Below are 22,016 nucleotides of genomic sequence, written 5' to 3'. Positions count from 1 at the left end.
ATATATATATATATATATATTTTAAAAGTCTTGGCATTAAAAAAAAAAGAGGCAATCCCTTTATAATCAACTTGGGGTCATGGTGGTGATAGACTATGTTTTCTAAAGATAGGACTATGTCAACAAAACAAAAACAATAAAAAAAGAAAACCTCAAGCCACCCTTTTTAAATACTGGTCCTTTCTTGTAATTCCCTCAGATCCTGAGTTTCCTTTTCATTTGTAAACCCTAGACGAAGTCCATTAGCAAACCGCATGAAGATTTACATTAGCCAAGATATTTCCAACCGAGTATGTGATATTTGAATTAGGTATTTTGAATGATGAAAGAACTAAAGAATCAATCAGCTGTAGGAGGTAATCTGTGAAGATTCTGTTTGCTTCCAACAGCATAGGGATTGCCCTCTGAGTTTGGCTTCCTACTGTGCAAAAAGATTTAAGGACCAACTTTCAGATGTGATGGAGTCACTCACCCTCCTTATCTAGTGAGTTCCACACATGAAAACGCTTTCCTTTTGTTTTAAAAGTAGCTCTTCTTGTAGGCTAACCTTTCACCATTGAGAAACTAGGGTGCAGGTCTCATCCAAGCAATGCTGAAATTAACTGAATCATCTCCATCCTCGGGGATGTGGTATCCCGGGAAGCCCCCGGTGACAACAGGGGTGAGCCCAGGACACATGTGTTAGCACAGACAGTGCAGCGTGATAAGGTGGGCATCCAACACCCTAAGTGTGCTTTAGTTACCAGAATATTTGACACACCCACAAATTAAGTAGCAAAACATTTTAATCAATTCTAAAAATAACAGAGACATTTTATATCCATTGCTACCTCCTCAAGTCTTCTGCAGATTAGACAGTCGGACTACAGGTTACAGAGCCAGACGTTCAAGTTCAAAGTACAGTTTGGGATAAGACCATCAATGGGGATGGTCTTTCCTCCTTTCTACTCATAAACGTAATTTGTCAGTTGAAAAAGAAACCCTCAGACAGAAAGAAAAAGCTTTCTCTCACTATAACCTCTTTATTTTAAATCTATCTGTAATGTTTGAAGGCAAAATATAATCAGAAAACCAACCTCCCAAGCAGGTACAAGGATCTGAGCTGGACTCCTGGGATTACAGACTGGTTTAGTTCTATTTCTACTAACACTGTGATGTGAGGTACTATGGCTCTTGTTTTAGTTACAAGAGGTGTTAGGAATGAATGCCCACACACAATTAACAATAGCTTATCTAGCACATAACTCTGCAGCACAATACCAACAATGAAGTATTTTAAAGCAGGGTGGAGAAGAAAGTAGACACTAATAAAACTGAAGATTTCCTTTGTTCTTCCCCTCTTCTCACAATGAGAATTCAGTTCAAAAACAAGGCTCCAGAATGCCTGTGCGGTTCTTTGGCCCACCACGCTCCTGGGGAGCCTCAGGCTTTGGTGATGTATCCTTCTCGGATGAGGAAATCATAGATTTTCCGGGTTTTGTTCACATCTATCTTGATGAGTGCTCTTGCCTGTGCCAGTCTCAAGCCTCCTTGCTTGTTACACTCGTTCAACAGAGCAGATTTGTATTCTAAATAGGCTCCCGGGACCAACCTCACCATCTGACAGAGCTGCAAGACATGGCAAATTTAATCAACATTAACATCTGTCAGTCTTAAAATTTAATCCAGCAGGTATAGCCATAATAAAGTGTAAAGAGTGATATCAACCTCCAGCTATTTACAGGAGCTGCTGGTGGCTAGACCACATTCCATTCCAAATCTTTTCTTTGGTGAAAATAGTCTCAGGAGACAGAAAAAGGCTGAGGGTGATGCCGGGAGAGCTGTGGCACCTGTAAGCCGGCTCCCCGGGGTTTGCTGCGGGTGCAAGTCTGTGTCCTGAGGACTGGCCTGGGGCAAAGGCCCGGAACCGGCTGGCTCAGCCCGTCAGGGAAGAGTCGCAGGGCCCGGGGTGCGGGTGCTGACACTTGGGTTCCCAAGTGTGAATCACATTATTTCTGGTATGAGCATAAGCCTGTAGTCCCTACTTTTACGATTACACTTCCTACTTTGGAGGGAAAGGAGGTCTAGAGATCTTGCTAAGAGGTCACTTTAACTGCTAAAGATCCAAAAAGCTGGTTTAATTCCAGTTCACCTACCATTTATCCAGCAATGAACAGCCTGAGGTCACCATTTTGTGGGTAAGGATAAAAAACTGCTTGAAACTCTGGGTCATTCCACACTTGAATCAGAATGGCAATCCTTCTTCAGCAACACCTGGATATAACATACACTCCCTTCTCCTCCCACGCTCATCTTCACTGTTCTAAAAGTCTAATACTAGCCCCTATTCCATTCTGTCTGACCTGAATTTCTGATATGGAGTGGCAGATGAGGACACCGATCGTGCAAACTACAAACAGAGCACACGAGGAAAGAAGGAGGAACTCCTCTTGGAATGGACTTGAGAGCTGTCACACATTCTTTGGAAAATGCTTGATGATGACTCATTTGAGGCTGGACTTAAAAGTTTAGAAACAGCTAACAGTCATAAGAAGACACATCCAGTGATTAAGTGATTACGGTGGAAAAGAAAAGTAGGTCATGGCTTTTTTAATCAAAATTAAAGTGTGACTATATACGATGATGGATTCCTCTTTTGTGCTTATACACATACCATGGAGACAATTCAAAAATCTTTTAAGTAATGGTCATATTGTTGGAATAAGAGTGGAACTTCTGAAAGTGCCCACTCTTATAGGAAATAACCGTTTCCATATACAAGTTATTTTAAGTTTGTAAAAAATTAAATTCCATAAATAAAGTACTTAGTACAGTATCTGGTACATGGTAAATGCACAATAAATGACAGTTGGTATTATTTAGATTTATGTATCATATGCTCTTTCTCGCAGCAGATGAACGGTGGCAGGATGGTGAGGAAAGGAGTTCCTGAGACCTGCTAAGGTCGGTTCTTTAACACCGAGACCTTGAAGATGACTAGAGCTGTACATGCACATGTGTGATGTGAGCAGAGCAAAATGCGTTTGATCCTGCAATGTGTTTTTCACAACAACTCAGTGAATAACCGGCCCCTACTCTCTTTTCTCTAACCAGCTCCCCTTCTTTTTGTTACCTCCTTTTCTTTCTCATTCAACTTCTCTGTGCCAGGGAGGCCAGTGAGGTTCAAGGGCGGTGCACTTCGTCTACCTATAGATACAGACAGAAAAAGAGATTCTGTAAGAGACAGTAACTCAGGTGTAAAATGTGTAACAAAGTTCACCATGGTCAGGCCTGCTAGGTACAAAACTATTATACATCAGGTACTCCAAAGTTTACTTGAAAATAAAAACAGTAAGTCAAGGACTTCCCTAGTGGTGCCATGGATAATAACGTGCCTGCCAATGCAGGGGACACAGGTTCGCTCCCTGGCTGGGGAGGATTCCACGTGCTGAAGAGCAACTAAGCCCATGTCCTTAACAACTACTGAGTCTGTGTGCTCCAACTACTGAAGCCCTTGCACCCAGAGCCTGTGCTCGGCAACAAGAGACGCCACCATGAGGAGAAGCCCACGCACTGCAATGAAGAGTAGCCCCTACTCGCTGCAACTAAGAAAGCAAGCCCACACAAGAGCAACGAAGATCCAGCACAGCCAAAAATAAGATAAAGATTAAAGAAAAGAACTAAAAAAAAAAAAAAAGGTAAGTCAAGTGCCCTTTGCCTTGACAAAATACACATATAATCACACATACCTCAGAGTCAAATAAGATTATTCTTCCTAACCCAGCAGAAGATTCTAAAATCTACAGCCCAGATATCATCCAGTTAAGAAAGGTCACATGCTGCCTGTCTTGACAGCTGATGAATGGAAATAACAACTCTGCAGGAGAGACATTCCCTAACACTGGCCATTCTGCCAGCAATGCAGGCAAACATGGTAATTACCCAGGTACCATTCACCTTGAGATCAAAGGCAGAGAGTCAGGCCAGCAAAAGGCCCTTCATTATGTATTATTTGAGGGACTATCTGTTCCTCCCAAAGTAGCCCTGTTTACCTGAAAAACCCACACAGAGGAACAATGAGCCAGCATATGGCAAAGCAGAGGCTGAGGTGAACTCACATACCTTGAGAAAGAGACCCAAGCACGAGGTCACTGCCCAGGATGGGAAGCCTGATGTGCACAACTCTGGGGATTTGTTTTGAATGTATACTTGAGTGAATGGGCTGTGTTAAGCAAAAGAAAATGTAGAATACTACATTACACTTCATGGGGGCAGGGTGCTGCTTAGGTGGTGGGGAGCAGGGGGAGGGGCTGTTACAGCTCGCTCTGCGAGGAAACAGGCTTCCCTTTAACATCAACAGAGGGAATGGGAGCTGCTCTGCAGTCCCAGGCCTAGCCTGACCCTAAATGCCCTGAAACAGAGATTACGATCACTCGACGCCTCACCAGTTCCGAGAGGCTACGTTATGATCAGTGATTTGGGTTTCCAACACTGCACTGCCTTAGGAGCAACTCAGAGTGTGAAAAGGAGCGCAGGGTTATCTCAACCTAAACACTGGGGCTGAGGGAGGCTGATCCCCAAGGAACCAAACAAGAGTGAGCGCAAATGGTTCAGAAAACACAAATACCAAAGAAGCTAGGTCAAGTATGTTCATTCACTTTAATTAGCTGACATTAAATTTTCTTATTTCTGTATTTAGACTGGGGGAGGATTTGGATGTGAGAAATTTATAAAACTTAACTGTCTTGGCTATTCCCTAAAAGACTCTTTTCTCCTCTAAATACTAAAAAGTAATTACTTCAAGCAGAGGAATAAATGGGAAAAAAAAAAAAAAATCACCCCTCCAGTGCCTTCTTAGTCCTGTCTGGGTCTTGAATCTGAGATTTTTTTAATGGGATCACAAGGTCTGTTTTTCCCAGCTTCAAAAAATGGTAAAACTACAAATGGATTATCTTTTCACCAAATTCAGTCTGTGAACAGTGGAGTGGTTTGTATGTTCTGATCAGGGGAAGTGGCTAATCTACCATATGGAGCAGGGATGAATGATAACCAAGAAAACAGGCAAATGAACAAAATGATCTTAGATCAGCATTCTACAACTAATACCACCCCACACTACCATTTATTAATTACCAAGCAGCAAGGATTATCAGATATCATATGGCTTAATCTTGCCCTGTAAACTGACCTCAAAATAGGACATACCGGAAGAGATAAGAAACAAATAATTTTAAGTCTCCAGCTTATAAAGGAAGACTTACTTTTCTGGCAAGTAACGTGCTTCCTTGCTCATATAGGATATAAAATCTTTAATTTATCCCCTGTGAGACAATCTTGAAGTCTGTGGTAGATAAAATCGTAGTAAACGAACTGCCTGTGAAAATCGGTAAAATAGAAAAAACACCTGTCTGAGGTCCTCTCCTCTCCTCTTTCTCCTCTCCTTGCTGTAAACCTGAGGAAAGTTCCTGTTTGGCCATGAAGATTCTAACAACTTGCTGATGTTTATGAATCTGTAAAACAATCGCCATTCCTCTGCCTAAGCACCCGGCTTCCACAAAGGCGGGAGGGTTTGTTGGGTCACTATAATTCCCAGGATGAAAACTCCACAATTGTGACTTGCTCCAGCCTGAAAAATAATTACCTGAATTTGAAGTCATAGGAACAGAAGGACTCAGGCCAGAATCACTACAAAAAAGAAGAGGAATTTAAACTTATGTCACATCAAAGAAAGCAATTTCCAAAAGCCCATGAGAGACTGCATAACACTTATCAGGTCAGCTACTTTGAAGAGAAGTAATGAGACAGACTAGAGTGTTTTTACAGGCTATCCCAATGTACACAATTCTGGAAAGGAAATCTGTTCCAGGGAAGGAAACTGCCTAGATCTGTTAAGAAGAGGTCCTGGTGTGGCACATCACAGAGACCATTCATGAGCAAAAAGCAGGAATTTGATCTTCCAGTGGAAATCACACCAGTAGACACAGAAGAAGAAAGAAGGTGTGGCGAGGGAATACCCTAATCTTAAAAAATAAGGTCAAAGCAGCAAAGCAGGATTCTAGGAGGCCAGTTACATTTCTTAAAACTATCAGTACTGTACTGTTTGAGACAGCCTGCTCAAGTTTTCTGACTTCTTCTAGCTACCTAATTATTACAGCTCTTGCCATTTAGGGTAGGGCACCCACAGGACTGTTTGAAAATACAGGTAAAGGCCGAAAGCTGTATGAGGCTGTCCCCCGGACTGACTGCTCACATGTCAGCCTGCCGGCGGAGCCACTGCTGGCAGGCGCTGCTGTCTTGGATGTACTGGAGGACCTCCGAGAGCATGGTGCGTTTGAGGCGCTCCTCTTCCCGAGTCTTCTTGAGGTGGTCGTAGGTTCTGGCGCCTGCAGGTGTTAAAAAAGTGACTACCATGACAAGGCAGCAGAACTAACCAAAGGGCTGCCTAAATCTTTTTTAATTTTTGTGGCCTTGCTGTGAGGCTCATGTGATCTTAGCTCCCCAACCAAGGATCAAACCCAGGCCCATGGCAGTGAAAGCGCAGAGCCCTAACCATTGGACCCCAGGGGATTCCCAGTCGTTTTTTAATTTCCTTTGAAAAACTGCTTCCAGAATTATTTTTCTAAGAGCAAAGTGATTTCCCCTAGTTTAAAATCTCTTTTTTGATAAGAAATGAAAATGTGTTTATTCTTTTTCTTCCTTTAAGAAATTTGAGGGAGGGAATCCCCAAAACAGAAAAGAAAGTTGGAGTTGCTCATATTTCCATCCCCTAAAAGTAACTTTTAATACTGTCATATTTACTTCCTGCTCTATTTTTTTCTATCCATATATTTTTCCAAGTCACACAAATGTTATACACATACACTGTTCCTTAAAAACCAGTTAGGATTACAAATAAAAATAAATGCTCATTGACTATTACTATTCTTTTCACCTCTTTCCTGGAGACAACCAATATCAGGCAACCCAAATCTGGTATCAGAGTCTTTATATGCATCTTGCTAACAGCTGAATAGTGTTTTCTACACTATTAATGTATATAAGATTCAAAATATCAAACCAGTGGGTTTCAAGCCAAGTTCCACAGAGGCCCAGGTTACCATGAAACTATCTCAGGGATTACTGTGAACATACTGGTGGTCCTGGGCTCCACACACGATCTGAATCATCAGACTTCAACCTAAGGAGTTCCACTTTTATTTATGGATTAGTGCTCCACATAGAATTTCATTTTGTAAACAGTCTCCAATGTTAGAAATAAAGAGCCATTTTCCTGGGCTGAATTTCAGCAGTGGGTGAACGGGTAGCTTTCAACCAACAGGAAGGAGGGAATGCTGAAGACCATCCCCAAAACAACAAAACAAGAGAAACTGCCATTGACTGAGGACTTGGTGTGTCAGGTACTATACTATGTTTTCATGCATTATCTCTAACTTAATCGTCACATGAACTCTAAGAGACTCGAAAATTGAAACAGATAGAATTACAGATCTGGTAAAAGAGCCAGAATCCAAACCCAAGCTGTCCAAGCCTAGACTGCTCTTAACTGCTAACACAACTGTCTTCTCTTACAACCTGGCTCTACTACAACTAGTTAATCACTTTCACCCTTAGTTTCTCTATTAAATGAGAATAACAATACCCATCTCTTAAGTTGAAAGTAAAAGTGAAGTCGCTCAGTCGTGTCCAGCTTTTTGTGACCCCATGGGCTGTAGCCTACCAGGCTCCTCCGTCCATGGGATTTTCCAGGCAAGAATACTGGAGTCGGCTGCCATTCCTTTCTCCAGGAGATCTTCCCAATCCAGGGATCGAACCCAGGTCTCCAACATTATAGACAGATGCTTTACCTTCTGAGCCACCAGAAAAGTCCCTCTCTTAAGTTGGTGAAGTATAAAGGGTACATACAGTCCAATGCATGGTGAATGGTTAGGTGTCATGAATATAATCATCTCTACCTCAAATAACTGGGATGTAAGTGCCTAGAACCAACTGAAGTGTGCTTAATGGGAATGATCATATGAAGTATCACTAAATTTAAAAAGGCTGAGGCTAAAAGTTGGAATACAAAATCTTTTTTTTTTTTAGAGGCCACAACAGAATCCTAAATCTAAAGTAGCAACTCTGTCATACTTTTTATTTCACCTCAGATAATCCATATAATGGTATTTATAAGGATTAAATAGATGAAACTTTTTAGAAAGATTAAAAACTCATTCTGAAATGTGAAAGCTTGTTTATATGTTGGGAAGGCACCTGCCCTCTGATTTAGTGTGGAGCGTACATACTTACTACAAAAATTGGTAATGCCTGCCGTCCTGTATTCCTGGAGCCTTTTGATTTCCCTTCGGAGTTCAAATTCCACTGTTTATCCCCCCAAAAAAGACAGAGAAAAATTGGAAAAAAAAAAATCAACATCAATAAGCACTTTTACTGCTAAATATTTTCAGTAAATCTGCCTTCTATAAAAGACCAGGCAATTCCATTTGGGGAATCCTAATTGTTGCTAGTATCTCATTAGAAATTTTACTTAAGAGCTGACAAAAATGTACTGCAGTGGTCTTTTGGCTTCTGTCTCCAGTTGCAGAAAGCAGCTGGAATTGTTTCTTAGAAAACTTCATAGTGACCTGGCTGAATTCATTTAGCTACAGTACTAATGAATATAATTTCTTAAACCACCAAGTTTCCCTGCTCTATTTATTCCTTGTTAAAAGTTCTAACCACAAAGCCAAATTTCGGTATGAAACCTATCTCTGGTATTACATGACACAGACCTTTTTGCAAGGGAAGGACAAAATTCTGTGCTCAAGTTCCCGAAGGTTTCTTTACAGCTTTTCTTTACAGGGACAAAAGAGCAGTGTGTTTTCCATAAACCAAGATTTCTGCCTCCTCTGAGCACACAGATCAGGTTGCACTGCTCAGATTATTAAGTGATGGAATGTTCAAATCTGGGTGCTTTGAAAAAGCGGATGAAGGAAGAACCTGGACAATCCATGGGGTGTAGTTCCCTGGAGTGACACATAAACCAGGGATGGTACAAACTGGGACAGGAAGTAAAGATCAGCCACCCAGGATAAATCACACAAAGAATGCCAACTAAACAGGGTGTCTGTGAGGACAACCAACCCGGTTCAGATAAATGCCTGCAATGTCATGCAAGAAATATCTGCACAATGAGAACAGGATACAAGCCTTCATGAAGTACCTTCCTGAACTAAATTTGGGAGTCAAAATCAAATACCTGAATCTCATGTTGAAAGGCACAGACTTAGCCCCTCAGTCCAGACTGTTTTATAGTCCAGGCGTTACTGCCTTAACAACTTCAATTTTTTATAGTGAGAAATCAAATAACTATGTAGATCTCTCTCAGAGAAAAAAGGCAGGAAAATGATGGAAGTGCTATATATTATTTCCATGAGTCACCCAACTCTGTCCCCACCTAGAAACTAGTTTTAATACTAAAATAATTATGAACAAAATAATATGATTTACTTCAAAATAATCCAGTTGAGGATGGGAAAGGAATGGGTGGTAAAGATGACACTGGATCAGCCACTGGATGGTTAACTGCTAAAGTTGGGTGAGGGATACATGTATATCACAGTATAATGAACCCCCATGTATTTGCAAACTCCCATATTAAAAATGGGGGAAAACGCTACTCAACTACTGTTTATCTAAGCGGGGGGGAAGCCACTAGTATTTTTAAGCTTTTTTCTCCATTCCCAAAGTTCCAAACTTATCTCAGAGCAAAAAAGGGGAAGAAATAATTTAAAAACAAATCCACTTAATTATTTACAGAATTTCACATAAAACACCATTATCGTTCCTATTTATATAAACACAGAGAGAGAGAGAGAAATATATGGTCAAGGTTAAAAAACCACCTACATGCATGGCTTTCAATGAACTTGTCATGCTCCACCGGCCCCACTATCCTTGCAAATCGCCTCATTGTTTCATAAAGATCTTGGACTTCCTTGGGATATCGTCGTTCCATTACTATAGAGAAAGTAAAGAATATAAAGATCTCTAAGTTTTCTGTATTTTTTTTAACAAGTAGTAAAATGGAAGAATACTATTCCTAACCTCACGTGATTAATTACCCATGACAGGAAGCAAACCAGAAAGCTAGGGAATGCAGCACACTAACCACGATGTTAACAGAACCAGAGGGACTACATCTCAGGGACGCTGTCATGGCCGGAGAGCACCTGCACTCTGGTGACCCCCACACCTCGCAGTCTCTCAATCTGCACAGGGGCAGGAAGTGCTGGCAGTAACAGGAAGGACGATCAAAGGCAGATCATGCATTCTTAGGAACAATGTGGGGCAAAATCTCTGGTACTGACTTCTGCAGAACAAGGGACATGCAGACATGCTAATTCATCTAGAAGAGGTAGATCAGTCTGGCAAAACTGTGTGAGCTCTCCCATGTCCCACTAAAAATCCTCTCTGTAACTCCATATCCTCAAGTGAGGCATTTATTTCTTCACGCTCTACATGGGTCATTTTGCCTTTCTCTAAACTTAATTACCACAACTTAATATACTACAAATGAAGTTATATTTTAATAACTATCATGGAAGCAAATGGTCATATATGCCAACTGGGATATCCGTATAGGTAGCCAGAATCAGCACCTTTGAGGATCACTGCTAACCAAATTTCTAATAAAAAGAGCTATCAGCAAAAAGAGGGGTAGGAAAACCCACCAACAATAACTGATAGGTTGGAATGATCAGGAATTCTCGAATTGCTACTCAGTCATTTCAATAAGAGTAACTAAGCTAGCTCTGTCCACTCTCAGGCTAAAAATACAGGCTGTTACTTATGACAGTTACTTAAATTGTCGTCTTTTCAGATGAATCTCTTCCTTAGCAGGAAAATTCTTGCCCACAAATTCTAGGGGCTGATTTGATGGGCAGCCACAAATTCATTTTATTCACCACCAAAAAACCCTACTTCTACAGGGATAATACAAAAATTTGGGGTAATTTAGTTTGATGAAAAAAGCTCCTATGCCTACAATACTATGGTCACACGTACATTCAGTACAATGGCAAGTGAAAACCTCTCAGACTACACTGTACATGCCATGTCTTTCTTGGAAGCAACAGAGCTTCCCCTTAGCTCTATCTGTAAAAATACAGTTAAAGAATAAAGAGGCTAAGCTGACCTCTGTCCACCAGCTGGGAACAGAATTTATGCAAGAGTCAAGGTCTACTACATACAGGTTAAAATCCAAAAGCCCAGCAATTTCAGACATAGGAACGCACTACCAGAACATGACCAATTATTGTCGACAGAAAGGGCAAGGGAGAGCTGACCTGGAGTTATTTTTGCAAACCCAAAGCTCTCGATTAGGACAAGGCTAAACAAGCAATAATGTATATTGGCAGAAGGAATATAAATCGATATAACTATCTTTCAGGAAACAATCTAGCAGCATGTATTAAGCATTTTTAATACTCAAATTCTTTGACCTAGTAATTCCACTTCTCAGAATCTATCTTAAAAAAATTCTAAATGCAGACAAAGCTTTATTCACAAACAAGTTTACCTTTGTGCTATTTGTAATGATTTTTAAAAAAACTGAAAATAAGCTAAATATCCAATAATAAAGACAGGTTAAGAACATTGTATATTATATGTAATGTTATTGGTGTAACATTTTATGTAACTATTAGAAGGGATATCATCAAAACACTACAACTGCTTAAAAAATGTGTAGTGGAAAATGAAAAACTAAAGGACATAAAATGTAACCTACTTATGATCATGACTCTGTTAAAACATATTCAACCCAAGACTGACTGACCTGGACCCTCCAGTGGCATAGTGTGTCAAACCCTGTAAGATTCTATCAACTAGCATATGAAGCACAATCTCATTAGGTTACTTTTACAAAACAGAATCTTGTGGCATACACCTATTATAAACATATATAAATACTGCAATTATTATGATATGATTCTTACGTGCTGAACAAACTCTACAGTCTAAAAGAAAAATTAGTGAAACTCTTTCTGCCCAGCCTAGATATCACCAATATTTAAGAGTAAGGTCAAAGTTAGCAATCACTTAAAAATCATTATAGGTTTATTTTCATCATGCAGTATTAATGTCTTGTTTGTAAGCGCCCCCACAATGCAAAATAAAGGTGTCACTTTGTTAATTCTTTTCATAAAAATATTTTCACAACCTGATTACAGTTATATTATGTTTAACATATAATTCTGAAACACAATCCTATCCAGTTTTGGAAAATGATTCATTAACATTCAGGTTTTAATTAATACACCAATTTAAAAAACATTTCTCATGCTAATGTTATTGACTATATATTACTGGTTTGAAACTCTTAGTATACAACAGAATTGCCTTAAGACTTTAAAAAAAATAGAAGCTGGAGCTCTACCTCCAGAGATTCTGATTTAATTAGAGGTGACTGTTGGGCATCAAAAATTTTTAAAGCTTCCTAGTGATGCTAATATGCAACTTGGATTAAGAACTACTGCCATAAATGATTTAAAACCATTCAATAATAATGGGAAAAATTTTAAATTAAAGAAAAATGCTAATACTTACATTGAAACTTCCTAAGGTTGATTAATCCATGGTCTCTTATAATTCTAGAATGAAAAATTTTAATTAACAATGTCTTCCACAAGCAGCTTTCATTAGACACCGTAAACACAAGGGGAATATCGAGGTCCAGAGAAGCCAATCCCCTCAAAGTTCTGCAGCTCAGTGAGTCACTAGCACAATTTAGGCTCTCAAGTATCATGAATTTTCCTCTCCTTGGGCAATGAAGAATCTCAGTAACTATTTGCTGGATGAATCAATGAGCACCCACAAATACTGAAAAACACGTCTGTAACTTAAGAGGAAACAGAAAGGAATCTGTGTCCATGGAATAAAAATTATCTATTCAGCTTTAGGGAAATGATAAGTGAGAATAACCATTTAAGGGAAATCTGTTAACCATGAAGGGTGCCATGATCACACACTCAATGTTTACAACTGTACATTCACAGAATGCCTTGAAGCTATTTGAAATAAATCTTGTGCATGTTTAATGGAAGGGCATCATAAAACACAAGATCTAATAGAGACCTAGACAACTGAGTTCTATAATACTGTCTAGTTCTAATTGCATTAAGCAGAACAGAATTTAGGTAAACCATGCAGAGTTCCACGTCTGGAAACTTTGATTTCTATTGCCTAGCAATGAAGCTTCTCTCAAGAATAGCTGAATAATCTTCAGCGCTCACTGGAAGCTAACTCCAGATATGCAGAGAGTAAGTTTTACTTCAGATCATCTCTCGGTCCCACCAGAGTGTCTCCTAAGTCCTATTTCTTTTTCTCATTGTGCTGCCACCGTGTCTCTAGTTAGTAACATACCTATGCATATATACACACAGCTGTGAATACCCTTCTCTGAACTCTTAAAAAGTCTCTGTAATCCAACAGAGATCTGGGATCCATAATTTCTCAGTCTGAATGTATGGTTTTTGTTCTGTTGCAAAGAGAAGGAGAAATCAAGAGTGCCTAAAACTTGCTCATGATTCCTTTGAAATCCTTTCAGATAAAAGATTTCTCATAAAAACTCAGCAGTCAGAATGGAGCATTAGAAAAAGCATAACAACTTAATAATTATCTTGAATTTTTCTTGTTGCTTTTTCCCTTAGAAGAACATACCCATATTATTCACTGGTCATAACATTAAGGAAGGGGTAAGGAAGGAGGTAAAAAAAGCAAAAAAAAGGAGAGGTAAAATTAACTTTTAACAGATGGAAAAATTGAGAGTCAAGGAAGTTAAGGGTATTCCTCAAGGTCATAAGATAAGCCACAAGTGAAACTTGTTCTTATGGGCTATATGTGGTCAAAAGTCCAAAGGCAAAAGAAGGCAGGATGACTTCCCAGACTTACTTTTTTCGTCTTTGTCGCTCCTTTAACCTGGAATGATAGATATCCACTACAGCCATCTTCAGAGCTATAAACAAACACACACATATAAATATAGCCAAGGCAAGAAGAAATCTTTTGCCCAAGCTGTTGTAAACTTTTAACCTCGTACTGCTAACTACGCCACATTCACTGGTCTAAGAAATCTGTCTCTTGGAAACAAAAAAATATCCTAGGATACTGAATTTCTGAATGAGTAAATTACAGTGAAATTCTTTTTCCTAAATATATGTTTACAAGGGATTACCATATGGATAACAAATTCTGCTTTCTACTAAACATCTACTTTGACCATGCCTTGCTATGTATATTAACTTTCATATAACAGTTCAGTAAGGAGTCTGAACTTTGGTAAAACATGGGCTAAAAATTACACGTATTAGAGTTTCAGATTAGGAGAGATAAATACTGAAATCTAACGTGCTGGGCTATAAGCAGATGCACTATAGCTGTATACAACTTCAGTCGCCGGGAAATGACCAGGAATACTTTATCCAGGCCATCCTCCCTTGGGTCTGAGATAAAAATAACAAATTCTAGCGGGATGATCTGAACAGATAACTGAATGCAGTATTTTTCAAACTTCAGTTATTTTTAAAAAGAAGTATTAGGTATCACAGATTTGTTGTCATTCGTTTCTAACAAGTTCAAAATTGAAACGACATTGCTTCATTTTTCCTCATCACCACCACAAACTAAAAATAATTCAATAATATCAGGTCCAAGATTTAAGGCAATGGATTTCAAACCTTTTTTTCAGGTTGCAGAACTCTTTCTCTATATGAACTCTTTCTTGATTTATACGTGTTCCTTACAGAAGCATAGGTATCACAGAGTGCCCAGACCCTGCCAGTGTTTCCTGATACACCTGCTGTGGAATGACAGGTCCTAGAACGCTGTGCTGGGGGACACAGGCTTTATGTAAGTCTGTGGTGGAAGTGGCAGGAGGAATGGGGAGGAAACAATCTGTTTTTGACATGCACCACAACAAGTACAAGTTTTAGCATGGACTCTACCTTCCTTCTTAGGAGAAAGAATTAGGAAGTCAACAGTTCAAAGCAGAAAGAGAAGCAAACAGAACAAATAAGAAGCAAATAGGGAAAGAGCTAACATACACTGAGTATTTATCACGTTCCAGGCTCTTTAGGTGCATTATCTCATTTATCCACTGAATAACAAGATGAGACCAGTAGGAAAGAAACTACCAGAAAATCCAGTGGGGAGGTTAGTGCTAATTTTGACAAAACAGTTCTGTAATTTTTCTAATATACTAACATATCATGTTGTTTCCTAAGATTTGTGTGGGAAAGAATTAAAACGGACAAAAAAAACTAAAGAGACTGTGTTACAAAAACGTCTATAAATAAATCCTGCTGATAAAACGGTTCTGGTGCTTGATCAATTCAGTAGTGGAAGCTTGTACAACAAGCCCTGGAGAACAAAGGGGAGAAAGGGAACACAGAGCAACAAATGCGAGGAGAACCGGAATTCTCCCAGGGAAAAAATTTCAGTTGAAGGTCTCTCTTATCTTGATGAAGCACACTCGGATCGCAACAGCTGATTCTAAGGTCTTCACTGAGTGAAAAACCCAGGGAGGACACAGCTCGGCAGGCAGGCACACAAAGACCCAGAGCTCCTTAGAAACCCACCAACCCAAACTACCCATAACAGCTCACTGCTGCCAGGCCTCTGAAATCCCAGTCCAGGGGGGATGACTAGTCTCCCTGTGATTACACTGCGGACTGATAACAAAGTCTCCAAATGGCTGCCTTAAAATATTGCAAGAAGTGGGCAGAAGTCAGAGGCAGCTCCTTCCCACTGCAGTGTATTTCTAACATTGTTCAAAATAGCTGGCAACATGTTTCTGTTTTCCTGACAGAAGGCACTTACTGCTTTCTTGGCAGGAAAAGCAACTCAGAGGCCTTAACTGTAGGAAAACCAATCAAAATCCCTACTGCAAGCACACGAGCACAAACCTGTGAATCAGGTATTCCCCAGAGTGAAGCTTCTTAAAAGTCATTCCCCTGCCCCTGAAGCTTTTAGCCGAGATGGACACAATCAGGGCTATGAAAAAAGGATGACTATGTGACCTCATGGTCAAAGTCAGCAACCAGGAAGCCTTAGCCAAGTCGCTTCACTCCGTTGTACATTTCCCTGAAGGCAGAATGGGAAAATGACTATTTCCACTTCTCAGGAATGTGATTAAGTCATAGAGTATAAAAAATGTGAAATCTAAAAAGAAAAAAAAGGTTCAAGGTGGTAGATACAGTAAGTCTAGTAGTATTAAGAGCACAGATGTATTAAGCACAGTAGTATTAAGAGCTTGAGATGGCTCTGCCACTTGCAGGTTATAACTTGACCTTGATATTTCCACTCCTCAATTTCCCCACATACAAAATGAGTGAGGATAAAGTGAGTTCACACGTCTCAGGAATTTAAATGGTACCTGGCAAACAGAGAGTGCTGTACGTATTATTACTATTTAGAGCCTTTAACAGTTAGAAGATCAGAGGTCCAGCCTGGTCACTGTGCCTACTCACCTAACTATTGGCAGTTTCTTTCCCTTGATGGTGATTTGGCTGCTTTGTGCTTAGGACTGTTTAGACATAAATAACATTTAGACTGAAAATTGCTATTTAGTTGCTCCGTCGTGTCCAACTCTTGTGCGACCCCACGGACAGAGCCCACCAGGCTCCTCTGTCCATAGGATTTCCCAAGCAAGTATACTGAAGCAGGTTGCCATTTACTGCTCCAGGGGATCTTCCCAACCCAAGGATTGAACCCGCATCTCCTGCATTGTCAGGAGGATCCTTTCCCACTTAGCCACCTGGGAGGACCAAAGGCTGACAATAAGGACCAAAGAAAGAAAATCGGGGGCATGAAAGGGAACATACCCGTATCTGACCAAGAAATTTTGCTGAAATTAGCTTTCCAAATAGAGGGAGAATAAACTTCTCTGGTGTGCAACTCTGAGAAGTGCTGCCAACACAGACCCAACACAGAGAAAGGAGCTCATGACAACTCCTGCTTGCCCAGGTTACCGGCTAGCAATGATCAGAAGATGCTGTGCTAAGGCTTACCACCTGGAAAACTCTGAGAAAGACCAGTCCACAAATTTAGGAGAGATTTTCCCAATAAAAGCAGATGGGGAGCAACATTCCCTGAGAAAAAGGGAAAAGGGCTGTGTTAGCACTGACGTCTCACAACATACCGTGACACAGGGGGCACAGAGTTATGGGTCTTCTGCATCTCCCTCTCTAAACCAATCATTTCAATGAAGTAGGAGGAGGTTTCATTTAGCGATCCCAGAACTCCCTTATTATCTTCCTCAGACATTACTTGACACGCAGTATCTTTTGGGGGCCCATTCTGAAAGATGTTTGGTATGGCTGGAATGTAATCATCTATTCCTCCATTGTGTCCTAGGCCTCTATAATGGACCATTTAAACCTCCTTTATTAGATGAATTCCATGAATCATAGCAAAAGTCTTGGGAAAGAAAAAGAGCTTGGTGGCATCACCCAATCTTCTAGATGCCTGGGAACAGGATACAAAACCCAGCCAAACAATTTACTTCCTTCTAGTAGTTGTGACTGAGGAAACATAAAAGGAATGTTATAAATGCTCAGTATTATTAAGAGTGTAATAGTATAATGGAATGTTAACAACATCAATCTGAATTATGAACCCTCTTCCATTGGAGACATTCACCCTGACTAGTCAGTGTCATCCTTTGTTGGCCCGGGACACAAAGAAATAGCAAGCGGGATTGCAAGTGACTCAGAAGCGAGCCCAAGGTTGAATCACTGTCCTGATCTGCAGAAAACAGGTGCCCCCCTCTGTGCTCTGAGTGTGCACAAAAAAGCTCCTTCTCATTTCTCCCTACTCTCCTTAGGCTCCTAGTCCCCTTCACTTGAGTGTTCTGGAAGAAACCGCTCAGCTCAAGGGCAATATGCCCCACTGGACAGTGGGGTTGTGCTGCCAGAGGAGGAATATGAGAACTTAGAGCCATCAACAAAGCATCCCTTTGATCTCCAGTCCTGCCAACCCTCTCGATGATGTCATCACCTTTCAAAAAGCACCCATCTAAACATCTTATAGTTCACTACTAGACAGGGAGGGAAAGCAGAGGCAGAGATTATTATAGTTTTAATTAAAACTACTTATGTATAACAATAACTGAAGCTTCAGTTGTAGTTCGAATGAATTAGAATCAAGTAACTTAAAAGGTTGCAAAATCTGTACAAAGAACACAAATAACTAAAGTATGCTATAGGTGGGGAAACAGTGGAAACAGTGTCAGACTTTATTTTTGGGGGCTCCAAAATCACTGCAGATGCTGACTGCAGCCAGGAAATTAAAAGATGCTTACTCCTTGGAAGGAAAATTATGACCAACCTAGATAGCATATTAAAAAGCAGAGACAGTACTTTGCCAACAAAGGTCCATCTAGTCAAGGCTATGGTTTTTCCCGTGGTCATGTATGGATGTGAGAGTTGGACTGTGAAGAAAGCTGAGCGCCGAAGAATTGATGCTTTTGAAGAGTCCCTTGGACTGCAAGGAGATCCAACCAGTCCATTCTAAAGGAGATCAATCCTGGGTATTCATTGGAAGGACTGATGCTAAAGCTGAAACTCCAATACTTTGGCCACCTCATGCGACGAGGTGACTCACTGGAAAAGACTCATGCTGGGAGGGATTGGGGGCAGGAGGAGAAGGGGATGACAGAGAATGAGATGGCTGGATGGCATCACCGACTCGATGGACATGAGTTTGAGTGAACTCCGGGAGTTGGTGATAGACAGGGAGGCCTGGAGTGCTGTGATTCATGGGGTCGCAAAGAGTCAGACACGACTGAGCAACTGAACTGAACTGAACTGAAGCTATAGGTTTGAAATGCTAACTAAAAACTTGCTAATCAATTGCTAATTTTTGATTTTTTTTCCTTTTGCCCCACTTAATTATATAAAGGACCATAAATGCACCAGAAGAAACTGCAAATCCTGCTTTCACAAAGAATGCAGAGCAAAATGAAATACCAACCATCACTATAGTTTTCTTAATAAAGTTGAGGCTTAAGAATGAAGACCTTGGACTAAGGCCTAGAGACATGATTCAGCAAGTCCTTTACATAGTTGAGACATTACTGACATTAGAGATTTTGACTTTCAGAAGTTCAGTACTTCTGAATAGCATCTAAAAAAATGATACTTATAAAACTGCTTTTTTGCATTCTGGATAAGAATGATACAAGCCAGGAAATAATACCATTTTAATTAAAGCTGGCATGTATGAGGATAAATACTGAATGGTAATCTGCACACTACCTTCAAGGGGACACCACCATGAGGTGAGAACAGACAATAACATGAGTTACCAGGGTTGAAAAGCAGAGATTGACATGGAAGACTGAACAAGTACAAAGGCTCTAGTGAACACTAAAGTAGTTTGCCTTCAAGCTTTCCTCTTTTAGTTCAATCTGCGTCACTTTGACTTTTCCTTAAAGTTGTGTGGGAGAAAAGGAGAGAAATGAAATTTTGCAAAGAAAACTGTTCAAGAAGTATGTAGAGGGAAAATTCTAAAGGTAAAATTTTTATGAGGCCTCTTTCTTGGTCCCAGATCTGGTGTAACAAATACCTAGACAGCTCTTCTGTGGAGGGAAGAGTAAAATTTCCCCTTCAAGGGACAGAGGACCAGTTAATGCAACCTGAAAACTCGATTTATAAATCAACAAAGAGTCTAACTTGCCCTTCCTACCTAGCATACACAGTTAAGAGAAATAACAAAGATGTTGTTTAGGAAATATTGAATCCAAGGGATTCACCTACTACATACATCACCCTTAATTCTGGACTGAAATGAAACAGAAGATTCGGGATTATTTAAAATACATAGTTCACTGAAAATGGAAAGAAAGGGGAAAAAAGATATTCCAGTAAAAGTCTAACCATCCACTTTTAAGAGCCTTACTGACATTAACCATTTACTTATAACAAAAGAGTTAGTAAATCAGGCTAATCTTAAGAATTCAGAAGTGCTAAAAATCCAACAGTTCTGAGAAGGAAGAAATGTTCAGTCTTGGTCAGAAAACTCTTGAACTTCCATTCTTTTCCCCTGCTATGGGAAATCTGGGGTAACAAATTACAATGAACATTTAGTATTAGTAGTTGCTGTTGAAGTCCTAGGTTTTCACCTTGATTCCTTTTAAGGAGGTAGTGGGGACCATTTAACCAATTACCTCAGTATAGGCTTGTCTCAACTAAAAGAAAGCTCAGAGTCCAAGGGATGGGATATTCCCAACTACCATTATATGATCAACATTTTCACCATCGTCACAAATGATCTTCTCATTACAGTCAAATCCCAGCAACAGGATCCATTCAGCATCTTAACCACTATACTTTCAGTCCCGTAAGGGGCAGAAGACTATCTTGTTCATTCTTACATTCCTAGCAGCCAGTACAGTCTCATTACAGGCTGCAATCAATAGAAACATTTATTGAAATAAAATGTTACCATGTAAAATGTCCGAGTCATCTTCGACAAAATCAATATCTCTCAAGTCCCACTCCGCGTAATTGTCAAACTCCTGTTTGGGGAAAAAAATTTCCACCTCAGATCCATCAGCTTTGAGTAATGCCTTTACAGGAGCCATGCTTTAAAAGCAAACAGCAAATACACAAACACTTGTTAAAAAGTACTGAATGGGGTACAAGGCCAGGATAACTGCCGTAAGTAATAAATCATGGGAAAAATCTGAGAGGCTTTCAGGCAATACTGACAGCAAACAAATGAGAAAGCTATGAGTCCAGGAATAAATATTTGCTTTTAAAAGTAGTCTGTTCAGAAAATATAAATCAAGAAAATCTCACTCTGACTAGTCCTTCAAGCATTTAGGTAAGAAAATTGCGTGCATTAATTCATCTACCTTTCTACCACCTTCTGAGGGTTCTATTTATTCCAGAATATTGGTTATACAGCTCAATGGGTAGATTTGTTCATATTCTGTTCAATGAGTACAATCTGCAGGGGTAGTGTCTATGAGGGAGCTCTACAACAGCAGCTGCCAAGAACAAAATGCTGACCTGGGTGTGACCAGCAAAATTGTTTGTTTACAGTTTGCTAAACTTTAATTACCTCCAGGAGTGCTATAATTGTGGATGAGGTGATAAATCAAGAGACGTGTGACTACATTCACATGGCTTTATGGCTGCAAGAACATTTAGCTTTTCTACACATTCATCATTCTTTGTACACTTGTGAATATAGTACAGAAGACAGCAAACTACAGCCTATATTCAGCCCACTGCCTATTTTTGTAAATAAAGTTTTACTGGTGCACCAGCATGCTCATTTGTTTACTATTATCTATGCTGCTTTTTGCATAATTATGGCAAAGTTTAGTGCCAACAGAGACTTTATGGTCTACAAAATCTAAAATATTTACTATCTGGACCTTAATAGAAAAAGTTTCCCAACCCCCTGATATAATACAACCTTGGAACCCTCCAGGTGTGGAATGAGAATCAGACGATAGAAACCCTATAATTACTAAGGAAATGGGACTTAAGAAATAAGTTCTTGGTCTGAAGAACTTCTACTTTTCTGAAAAAAAAAAAGTTTACAAATGAGAAAAGGCACTCCGATGGAGAAAATGGGACTGCCTAAGGCCCTACAAATTACAGTGTTACTGAAAAGCTTTTCAGTGCTATGGAATCTGTAGGTAAGAGATATGGCCTCATCTGAAACAAAAACAAGTTTCTCCTACCTCAATGAAATCTGCTCGAGCTGGCATGTATCCTGCCATGTCCCGAGAAAGCAAGGAGTCAAAGGTAGGTCGGGGAGGGTCATCTGCAGCTGAAAGAATTTCGAGTTTTTCTTAATAACTTAATAAAATACTGGCATAAAAAAAGTAACACAAAAAAAGTTCCCATTTAGATATTCTGAAATATTTTTACTTGGAGAAAGACAGTGTCTGAGAGACTAAATAAAGTTCAAAAGATTTTTATAAAGGAAAGTAAAAAAGTATTAATGGAAACAAATTGATTTCTTAAAAAAGAAATTAAGGGGAC

At 39.8% G+C, this 22,016-nt stretch overlaps 1 protein-coding gene across 9 annotated transcripts in view; it reads right to left on the bottom strand.

Annotated features, from left to right (window-relative positions):
- Positions 1 to 759: 759 nt before the first annotated feature.
- TADA2A (transcriptional adaptor 2A) overlaps positions 760 to 22,016 on the bottom strand; it is a 44,274-nt gene continuing 23,017 nt past the window's right edge. For 7 of the 9 annotated variants that reach the window (XM_088828662.1, XM_088828659.1, XM_088828660.1 and 4 more), the window contains 10 exons: positions 21,713 to 21,801; positions 20,461 to 20,533; positions 13,909 to 13,972; positions 12,565 to 12,608; positions 9,865 to 9,975; positions 8,266 to 8,337; positions 6,230 to 6,362; positions 5,621 to 5,664; positions 3,113 to 3,186; positions 762 to 1,608 (listed from right to left, as the gene is read on the bottom strand). In XM_088828662.1, coding sequence (XP_088684788.1) covers positions 1,423 to 1,608; positions 3,113 to 3,186; positions 5,621 to 5,664; positions 6,230 to 6,362; positions 8,266 to 8,337; positions 9,865 to 9,975; positions 12,565 to 12,608; positions 13,909 to 13,972; positions 20,461 to 20,533; positions 21,713 to 21,801 — 890 coding nt within the window. In that variant the 3' untranslated portion in view covers positions 762 to 1,422. Of the gene's footprint in view, positions 1,609 to 3,112; positions 3,187 to 4,112; positions 4,202 to 5,620; positions 5,665 to 6,229; positions 6,363 to 8,265; positions 8,338 to 9,864; positions 9,976 to 12,564; positions 12,609 to 13,908; positions 13,973 to 20,460; positions 20,534 to 21,712; positions 21,802 to 22,016 lie in introns of those variants that run through there. The other 2 variants (XM_088828667.1, XM_088828666.1) reach the window with 2 other exon arrangements.

Source organism: Moschus berezovskii, chromosome 20, assembly GCF_049115385.1.
Source record: "Moschus berezovskii isolate FMDL1 chromosome 20, NW_MosBer_1.0, whole genome shotgun sequence".
NCBI classification, from domain to species: Eukaryota; Metazoa; Chordata; class Mammalia; order Artiodactyla; family Moschidae; genus Moschus; species Moschus berezovskii.
This window is presented reverse-complemented; position numbering and strand designations above follow the sequence as displayed.